The 9,643-nt window shown below is 57.7% G+C and overlaps 1 protein-coding gene across 1 annotated transcript; it reads right to left on the bottom strand.

The window, feature by feature from the left end:
• Positions 1–588: 588 nt before the first annotated feature.
• On the bottom strand, positions 589–6,957 carry FAM131B (family with sequence similarity 131 member B). Its single transcript, XM_087820973.1, has 7 exons — positions 6,879–6,957; positions 4,471–4,580; positions 4,118–4,153; positions 3,737–3,830; positions 3,260–3,457; positions 1,660–1,803; positions 589–1,446 (listed from the first exon to the last, which is right to left on the bottom strand). Exons 1-7 carry the CDS (start codon positions 6,904–6,906, stop codon positions 974–976), a joined length of 1,083 nt encoding a protein of 360 aa, XP_087677099.1. The 5' UTR covers positions 6,907–6,957; the 3' UTR covers positions 589–973.
• Positions 6,958–9,643: the final 2,686 nt, after the last annotated feature.

Genomic DNA, 9,643 nt, shown 5'->3' with positions numbered 1-9,643 from the left:
CCGCGCTCAACCTGAGTCCCCAAGAAGTTATAAAAATGTAGAAAAGGCAAAGAGAAAAGTGTAAACAGCTCCAGAGAATTTGGGGGTGGATGGAGGGAGGCATAGTCCTCACGCTTCCCCGCCTGGCAGGACATCTGCACTCTGTCACCCGCCCTGGGCGGGGCTCCTGGGGCAGGGGATGGTAGAAGGCAGACGAAGGAAGCAAGAGCTGGAGCAGCCAGCCCGCTGGGTCCTTTCCCAGACCCTTAGGACCCACCCGTCAGTCTCGGGATATTCAAGATCCCAGAACAGGTGGCCCTGTTTGCCCTTGGTCCCGTCAGAGACTCTCTGGTCTCTGGGTGGGCTTTATAGAAAGAATCCTGTTTGTGCCCCGGTGCCCCCAGGCTGCCACGACTCCCCACCCCCCACCCCGTGACTCCTGATCTCAGAAGCCAAGCTACCCCCTGGGGGCAGACTGTCCATCCACCGAGGAGACAGGCTCCCCCACTCCCATCAAGCCTCGCCCGGCAGCCCCTGAGGTCTGTTCTTCACGGTAGGGTCAAGCTGGGACCACAGCCAGAGAAAACACAGAGTCGGAAAAAGCGAGAGTGACATGAGAAAGGAGGTGTTCAGGCGGCCACAGTCCAGGCTCCTGGAAGACGAGTCAGGGAGCGAAAAACAGATCTAGTCGGTGGCTCCTGTCCCCAGGATACAAACTGGAGCCTCACCATGACAGACCCAGAAGCCCGCAGCCAAGTCAAGTTCACGGCCATCTGGTTGCCTGGGCCTCAGGCCCCGGGCCTGTGGTTCCTACAGCACAGGCCTGGATGGAGTCCCAGCCCGGCCCTCCGTTTTCCTGGCGAGGACTGGCAGCTCCTGGGTTCCTCGCCGTCTTCTGCCCGGGCCTCAGCGGTGCTGCTGGGGGAAGGGAGGGTATTGTTGCAGCCAAGCCCCTCAGGTGGGAGTGGAAGGTAGGGCGCAGAGTGGGAGGAAGCTAGTTGTTGGCCTCACCCTCCTCCTCATCAAAGGACTGCACACCTGAGGATGTGACGTCAGACACCTTCCGGCTGAGGGCAGTGGACATCTCGGGGTCTTCTCGTGGGGAAAGTGACTCCAGGTCCCGGCATCCGGCATCGTCTTCCTCCTCGGGGGCCAACGGCCTCTTCTCCTCCTCTGCAGGGCCCCTTGCCAGGTCCACCCCGCCCACCCCTGGAGCCCAGTCAGTGTCTCCCCCCAGCAAAGGTGGAGGCTCCTGAGCCGAGTATCCCGAAGCAGGCTGGGGAGGCCCCATTTCATGCAAGCTTGGCTGTGAGTCATCAAAAGCAGGGCCAAGATAGGATCCGGTGGCCGGAGAGGCAATGAGGGACTGGTCACTTGCTTCCCAGGCATCCGATGACCCCAGACAGTACATGCCCTGGGACACATAGGAGTGAGGCCATCCATCCATGGGGGCTTGAGTGAGGGCATCTGTAAAGAGAGTCGTGGCGGTCGGTGGGGGCACAAACTATCAAAGGCAGTAACAACAGCACAGAGAACTGAGGGTGAGACACTGGGTAAGGAGGGGAGTGGGGAGCTGACGTGAACAGAAAGTCTCAGAAGCACGGAGATGAACAGAGGTGGAGAAGAGAGTTGGGGAGGCCTCTTAGGCCTCAGGGGTTGGATTCTGGAACCATCCCTCACCTTGACTCTCCATCAACTCCTGATAGTTGTCACTGTAGTTGCAGCCCAATGGCTCCTGGGCAGAGTTGACACTCATGTCCTCACCATCCATGGAAGACCAGGCCATGAGTGTGGCCTCAGAAATGGCAAACTGCTCCATGACGCCTGGGAGAAGACATGCAGTAAGCACAAGATACCTCTGAGAACCCTGAGATACGTGCATCGGGGAGAGGACATCAGAGCAGCACCGTCTGATAGAAATTCAATGCAAGCCACTTGCACGATCTGAAAATTCCTAGTAGCCATAGTAAAGTAAAAGAAACAGGTGAAATTAATTTTACTACTACATCTTACTTAACCCAATATGTATAAAAGATGGTCATTTCAACATCTAATCCACATAAAAATTACCGAGATAGTTTACATTCTTTTATTCATAGGAAGTCTTTGAAATCCAGTTGATATTTACACTTACAGCACATCTCCACTCCGACCAGCCACATGTCAAGTTCTCGATAGCCACATGTGGCCAGTGGCTACTGTATGGGACAGCACAGCCTTTGAACATGCCCCGAAACAAGGCAAAATCATTGGGGACTTCCCAGAAGATCAGATTTAGGATTCCTAGGGGAAAGAGTTGAGGGGTCTTCTGGTGAGATATCCTAAGGTATTGAAATCTGGGACTTCCAGAAATTTATCTTTGGAAGTTTTTAGGAATGGTAGCTAGTATTAGGTAGTCAAGGACAGAGGAATCCAGATATCTAGAGGAGGAGGTGGGTAGTGCCTCAAGATTAACAGAGACTCCCCAAGAGAACACCAACAATCAGTACAAAGATACCTCCCTTCTCTTCCAGATCTATCACTCTTCCTTCCGAGACCTGCCATTAGGATCGGGCCACCGTGGTAGGTGCCTATGCCTGTCTCGTAGCTACACCGCTTTCTGGAAGGAAACCTCTCCATGTACCACCCTCTCCTCAGCCAGTGGTTGTCACAAGTAATGAGCCCAGTGTGGGGATCCATGACTGCAGCGTGCTGATGGGCTAAGGCTAGAAAAGATCTCCAAGGCCCTTCCTTTCTTTTTCCTCAAGAAACAGGAGAACAGAGCTTTTTTCAAGCCCACAGCCCCTGGCTGTTTGTTCCTGTACTGAGGGAGTCCAGGGATTGGATAGTCCCACCATGTAAGAGAAATGGCATCAGGTGGACCCACAATACCCTGTTAATTTTCAGCTTCTGAGATGATAGCTCGCCCAGCCTGGTTGAGAGGTTGAGCATCAACCTAGGATCCAGGAGATGAAGGGCTGATTCCCGGTCAGGGCACATGCCCGGGGTTTCGGGCTCGATCCTCAGCAGGGGGCGTGCAGGAGGCAGTGGATCAGTGACTCATCATTGATGTCTCTCTCTCTCCCCCCCTTCCTCTCTCTGAAATCAATAAAGACGTATTTAAAAATAAAGTAAGTTTGAGGGCACTTGTCAGAATTAACAAGTCAAAGTACTTGAAATGAAATCTGATGGTTATCCTATGGGCAGAGCCAACCTTGCCACAGGGGCTGGGGTTGGAGGGTCAGTCTCTGGCCATCCCGAAATGTGGAAATGTGCCTCTTGAGGGTTCGGGGGCAAGTACCTGCTAGGAAACGTGCCTCCTTCTCGCCATCGCTGAGGTCCGAGTAGGCATCCGTATCCCTGCGTACGGCCTCGTGGCTGTGTTGCGGCTGAATGGCTGGTGCCTTCCCCCAGCCCTGCCACTCGATCATGTGGGCCACCCGGCCTTGCCCCATGGCTGTGGGCTTCGTCACATGGTCCTTCATGCTTCTCGAAATCCCTGAGGGGGCACACATCCTCCAGAATACCACACAATACCCATAACAGGGTCTCCCCAATATCCCCACCCCAGTCCCAGGGGACTCCATCCCGTGGGGGGCAGGCTCCCCTAGGTCTCCATATATGAGGGCAGCCCAGACGATAGGAGAGGCTTACAGAAAGGACAAATAGGTCAGGGGTAGGAAGATGAGGCCCTCTTCAGGCTCAAGGAGCAGGGAGGCTGAGACCAGGAGCCTGTAAGTATGTCCCGTCTGGCTGCACCCCAGGTAGGGAGGCTCACCTGAGAATGACGACTTGGCCAGGGCCCCGATGCCATAGGCGTTAGAGTTTCGCTTAAGCTTCGGAAGAATGGAAGTGGTGTCCTCCATGGAGAGCTGGAATCGGGAGAGTGGGAGGAGGGGGCGAGGAATTAGAGGGCCTGGGGGTGCTTTATGTGTGGGGGAAAGTTCATGGTTTCCAGGAGGAAGGATCTGAGCTAGGGCAGGAGATAGGGGAAACCCTTACACCCAGGGTCCCAAGCAAGCATCGTTGAAAATTTGGGGGGTAGGTAAAGCACGGGAGGGGCCCCCAGTGCCTGCTGGAGTGAGGGAGCGCTGTGTTCCGGGAGACTACAAAGGAAAGGAGTTAGGGTGGTCTGGGGAAGGTGGGGGGGCGCACTCACATTGATGCCGTCCCAGGAGAAATCAGTTCGGGTTTGCTGTGAGGACACAGAAAAGGGAGTGGGTATTCCAGGCACTTCCAGAAACGCAAGGAGCCCCACCCCCTTCCTCGGAGGGAGGGATTTCCTGAGATTAGCATAGGAAATTAGGATGTCAAGGCGAAAGGCTTGGCTCCTATCTTGAGGAATGTAGGAGAGACGATTGAAGGAGCGATTGAATGAGTGTTTGGGATGTTGACTTGGACTTTAGGAAGAGATTTCAAGGATCGGATCGGGCGGCTGGGAGGCTTTGTTCGGGACGGCCCTGGGATCTTTTGGAGATCCTCTGGTGAGGGGCAGCTGGGCCCGGGCCTCACCTCCGTGGACGGCCGGTGGAGGCTGCTTCCGTGCAGCGAGCTGGTGCTGTCCATGTTAATCTGGTCCACATCCTTCAGGCCCTTCCAGTCCACCGCAATCACCTCATTCCCTGAAAAGGCCGGAGGGTTAGCTGCTCCACCTCACCCCTCTGTGCCCCACCCAAAAAGCCCCTCCCGGTCTCAGATGCCCGGGCCACACACGAGGCATCCCCTCCGGACCCCTCCCTACCCTCAGCTACCACTCCTTCCCATTGCCCACTCCTTTTACGCCCCTACTCTCCTCACATTTTTGGTAGAAGAAATCATAATACTGACCCAAAATATCCCGTCTGAGCTCAACCAAGAATAGCACACTCAGAAAAAGCGGGGTATGACCTTCCTTATTGTTGTTGTTTAAATGGGAGGGTCGGCGGTTGGGTTTTAGCAGGGAAGCTGCTGTCCCTCCTGACCTGAGGGGCCGGCCGGGGTTTCTGTGTAGGAGTTCGGGAGCTGTGGTTTTCACCTAGTGCTTTCCACAAACAAGGGTGGGGCTTCTCTAGGGGTTAAGGTCTCCATGTGTGGGCTTTATTATTTGTGAGCTGTTGGGAGGTCGGGGACCCTCGTAGGAGTCGGTGAACTTGTCTGACAGGTGAATTTGGAGGGGACAGAGCTGGGAGTTGGGTGTGTGTTCACCCAGAAACAGTGAGAGCAAAGAAAGCCAAGTGTGGGATGGAGCCGTCCTACCTGACTGTTGATGGATTAAAGAGGCGTGGAAGGGGACCGAGGGAGGAGAGAAGGGGACTTTTAAGAATAGGAACCAAAAAATAGGAATTTAAGTCAAAGGGAAGACAGAAGACGATGGGAGGGGTTTGAGGGCCTAGGGGGAGAGGATGGTCACTGCTAAGGTGAGGCCGGAGCTCCAGGTGAAGGGAGACTGAGACAGAGGGCAGGGGGTGCCTCCTGGAAGGCTCCGGGGAAGAACCACCTGGAGAGTTGTAGAGACGCAAGTCAGGTGGCTGTGAACCGCCTCGCCTCATAGTTCCTTCCTACCAGGAAGTTGTATGGTCCTGAATTTCGGGTTAGGGGTCCACTCTGGAGAAGGGGGCGAATGGAGTGGGGTCTTGGGCCTGCGGAGGCAGCCAGCATGCAAGGGCATTGCTGGTGCAAAAGGCAAGGCTCCTGGGGAAGGGGTCGGAGGGAGGCAGGACCCCTCCAAAGTGGGTCGCTGTGCCTTGGGGCTGGCAGGTCAGACCTGGGGCCGTGGCTGGGGGGGGTGGGGTGGCCAGGAAAGATGGGCATCTGGGCAGAGCGCGCGGGAATGGGGCAGGCAGGGGGGGAGGGGAGGGGGAGGGGGCCTTTGCAGAGGAGGGAGAGCTGAGTCAGAGCCGCGGGGGGCAGGGAGGGGAGGCGGAGAGCCCGGAGGAGAGGTGAAGGCACCGGAGGAGGGGGGTATCCATGGAAATACATCAGGTCTCAGAGAAATCAGGCTTCCGGAGAGTCAGTTTGTTTGTAATAATAACACGAATTATTCTCCCGGCCTGAGGTCACTGGGGCGTGTAGGCGGGAGAAATGGGGAGTTGGAACGTGAAAAACTGGGGGGGGGGGGGTTAGGGAGAGGATAGTGGAGTGTGCAGGGGCTGGGGGAGCCGGGGGGGGGGCGGGGGGCGATGGCAAGGCAAAGGTTGAGGGGGTTAGAAGAAGTCAGAGGCGCCCTCCTGCCTCCCGCAGTCAAAGGTAAATAAAGCGCGGGCCCCGCCCCCGCGCCCCGCGCCCCCGCCGACAGGTGCGGTCCAGTCCCCGGGATCCTCCCCGCGCCGGCCCCACCCTGCTGGGCGCTGGCTCGGGGTGCAGCCGCCCCTCCAGCCCCCGCCGCCTCGGGGTCCGCCGGCTGTAACGCCGCACCCCCTCCAGGAGCCCGCCCGAGCTCACCCCCCGCGGGCGTGGAACCCGCGCCCTCCCCGCGGCGCATCCCGCCCCCGCCCCGCAGGGAGGACGCACGTGAACAAAGCAAATCCCGGGAGGCAGGAACGACGGGAAAAGGCGACGGAGAGGCAAAGACGGGGGCCGATGGAGGCGGGGTGCGGGGGGGGCGCGTGCGGGAAGAGAGCCGGGGCTTCGGGCTTCGGGAGAGGGCTACTCCAGGAATGGAGACGGGGCGCGGGGCGCCGAGGGAGGCTGAGCGGAGGCGGGAGGGCGCGGGGGAGAGGGAAGGCTGATGGGGAGGATGGAAGGGGCCGCGCCGGGGGCCGGGGACGGGGGAGGCGGGGGAGGCGGAGAGGAGACCGCGGGGGCCCGGAGGGCGCGCGAGGGGGGCGGGGGAAAGTGCGGCGGCCGGGCCGGGCCGGGCGCGCGGTGCCCGGAGGGGCGCGGGGAGGGTGGGGGAGGGGCGGGCCCGGAGAGCCAGCCCGCGCCGCCGCCGCGGTACCCACCCACGGTCCGGGAGCCGATGCAGCCCATGGCGCGGGGCCTCCGGGGCCGGACCCTCGCCGACGCGGGGCGGGCGCGGGGGGAGCACCGGGAGCCGCGCCGCCGCCCCAGCCTGTCTGCAGCGCCGCGGCTGTCTCCGCTCGGCTCCGCTCCCCCCGCCCCTCTCCATCCCTCCCCGCGGCCGCCGCCGCTGCCGCCGCCGCCGCCGCCGCCTGGCTCCCCCGCCCCGGCTCTGCTCGCGGCCGGGGAGGGGGTGGCCCGGGGATTGGCTGCGCCCGGCGCCTCCCCCGTCCCCGACCCGCCGCCGCGCTCCCCGCGCACCGCGCGCCGCGCCGCGCTCCCCCGGGGCCGGGCGGTCGGCCGGCCTCAGCCGCGCCCTTCCCCGGCCCACCTGGGGCTCCCCGCGGGTCCCCGCTGGGCTCGCGCCTGGGGACGGGTGGAGCGCGGGAGAGCGCCCGCCTGGGGGCCCAGGGGCCGGGCACAGAGCCCCGGGCCCACCCTGGGAGTCTGCGGATCGATGCCCAGGGAGAAAGTGGGGTGGCGGAGAGAGTGGAGCCTGGAGGAAGGGCCTTATCCCCCGAACACTCGCTTTCTTGCGGGGCTGGGGTGCCCGCTGGGTTTCCTGCGCCCGGTGCGTCCACGCACAGACCGCGAAGCCTCTGCTGGGGGACCGGGCAGCCTCTTCCCGGGGCTGGGCGCTCGCTGGGATTCGGGGATGGGTGTGGGGACGAACGTACCCTGCGGGAAACGTGACTCCAGGCCCGCCTGGGGACGGGGGAGCAGAGTGAAGCTCATCCATTGTCATCCCGAGAGAAACAAAAATGTCAGGACCCAGGCCGACTAGGAGGCATCGTTTGGAATCTAGTTTAACTTTTCTGAGCCTTGGTCTTCTCTGGCAAATGAAAGCCTGGACCGCAGGAAGCAGTGCAATTCGAGGAAGGGAGGGCCCGGCGGGCCAGCATGGTCCAGCGGTTGCGCGTGGACCCATGAACCAGGAGGTCAGGGTTTGATTCCGGTAAGGACATCTTGCCCAGGTTGCAGGAGACAGCCTGTGGATGTCTGTGATGTTTCCATCTCTCCCTCTCCCTTCCTCTCTCTGAAATCAAAACATATTTTTAAAGAAAGGGGGGGTGGATTGCCCTCAGGCTAGTGGGGAGGGGCAGGTAGGTGCCAAGGGCCTCCTGGGTAAGAGATTGCGCAAGAAATCTAAGTGGCAAGGGTCAAGTGGGCAGCTATTTACAGCAGACAAGAGGTGGAGTTCAGAAAAGTCTCATGAGAAAGGGCAAGGAGACTTGTCTAAGCGGTACCCAGAAAACCCAAATGTGAGAAGGCAGAGTTTCAGCACCAATGACCTAAACCAGGGTCTCTTTGCTCCCTACCTTCTTGCATGTCCCTTCTGAGGTTGAACAAGCAGTGGGGCTGTGGCCTAGGGTGCCCCAGTGTGGGCATGTAACACAGGGAGAGAGACCAGGTCTTATGGACGCAACTTTTAACCTTCAGGTTATGGATGGAGAGCCAAGTGTTAGGGTGACAACCATTACATCTGGTGGAACCCCCCATGGGAGATGATGGGAGACGATGTTAGTAATCTAATTGCAGGTCTGGGAGATGGGATTATGGAGAGAGAATGATCGTTGGTCTCTGTGCATGAAGAAATTAGCCAAATCTACATCTATCAAACCATGAGAGAGAAGGCAGAATAGTCCACTGTATATCTGGTTAGATTTTGATTGTCCGGTATAATTTGTGGCAGGATCAGATATCTCCTTTTGACGGTGGAGAGAATTAGAAAGTATTTTCCCCATTTCCAGTGTTGTTGGTTATACAAAAGATGTATCAGGATTCTGGCCTCCTGGAATGTATTGTCTAGCTGCAAAGGAAAGATGGTAAAAAGAGAAGAAACCACCTCTGTTCCTGCGTCAGCACCACCCAAACGTTATGGTTGGAGCGGAGAAGGCGCTGCCAGGGGAGCTTCCAGGTCTGGGGTAATGGCCCAGTGGCCAGTTCTGCTCATGCTTTCCCACCTGACTTAGCTCTCCCCTCGGGGTGCTCTGATTCCACTATTCCCACTGGTCCAAACATAGATGTAAGCCCTTCCCACAGTCCCCTTAGCACAGCGGTATGAGGCTGGATTTAGCCAAATGATTTAAATCAACACGAGGGATTCCAGGTCTTGAAGACTCGGTCCCATCCCACACTCTGTCTTAAGATATCCCTGTATTTTTTGCACCATAGGAAAGTAGAATATCATGGGCACGACCTTGGCCAGCTTCCTCCCTGCTTCTTGTGCCTGATCCCCTCCCTGACTTTTCGCCATTTGGGGGCATTCTCCCAGCGTCTTTGCCATCTTCTGAGTCAAGGTCAAAGGTTCCAGTTCTGATATGAACAGGAACAACCTTTCCGGAGGACAATTTGACAGCACCGATGAAAAACGCCATTAAAATATGCGTCGATGTTGTTGTTGTGACTAAGTTGTGACACAGCTGTTCCATTTATAGAAATATTTTAAGGAAATAAAAATAATGTGGGCAAAGATTTCATCCGCAGCATCCACCAGAGCACTAACTACGTAATAAGGAAAGATTGCACACCAGCCGCGTGTTCAAACCTGGGGATTCATTGAATAAGTTATGGTATATGTCTATAATAGAATTCTATGGAGCCATTAATAGTATTTTATAGCTGTATTTTTTGACAGAAAATTATTCGTGATGTGACATTATTCAAAAAGCAGGTAATAACATAAGAATTGTAGTATATCGATTTT

This window comes from Miniopterus natalensis, chromosome 10 (genome assembly GCF_054644295.1).
Source record: "Miniopterus natalensis isolate mMinNat1 chromosome 10, mMinNat1.hap1, whole genome shotgun sequence".
Lineage (NCBI taxonomy): Eukaryota > Metazoa > Chordata > Mammalia > Chiroptera > Miniopteridae > Miniopterus > Miniopterus natalensis.
This window is presented reverse-complemented; position numbering and strand designations above follow the sequence as displayed.

Bases quoted from the DNA above. Each gene is read 5' to 3' on its own strand.
- FAM131B (XM_087820973.1), bottom strand. From the start codon at position 6,906: ATGGGCTGCATCGGCTCCCGGACCGTGG. The intron at 3,831-4,117 runs GTGAGTGCGCCC...TCCCGATTCCAG, and splicing joins TCTCCTGGGACGGCATCAAT to CTCTCCATGGAGGACACCAC. The intron at 3,458-3,736 runs GTGAGCCTCCCT...GTGCCCCCTCAG, and splicing joins GGCCAAGTCGTCATTCTCAG to GGATTTCGAGAAGCATGAAG.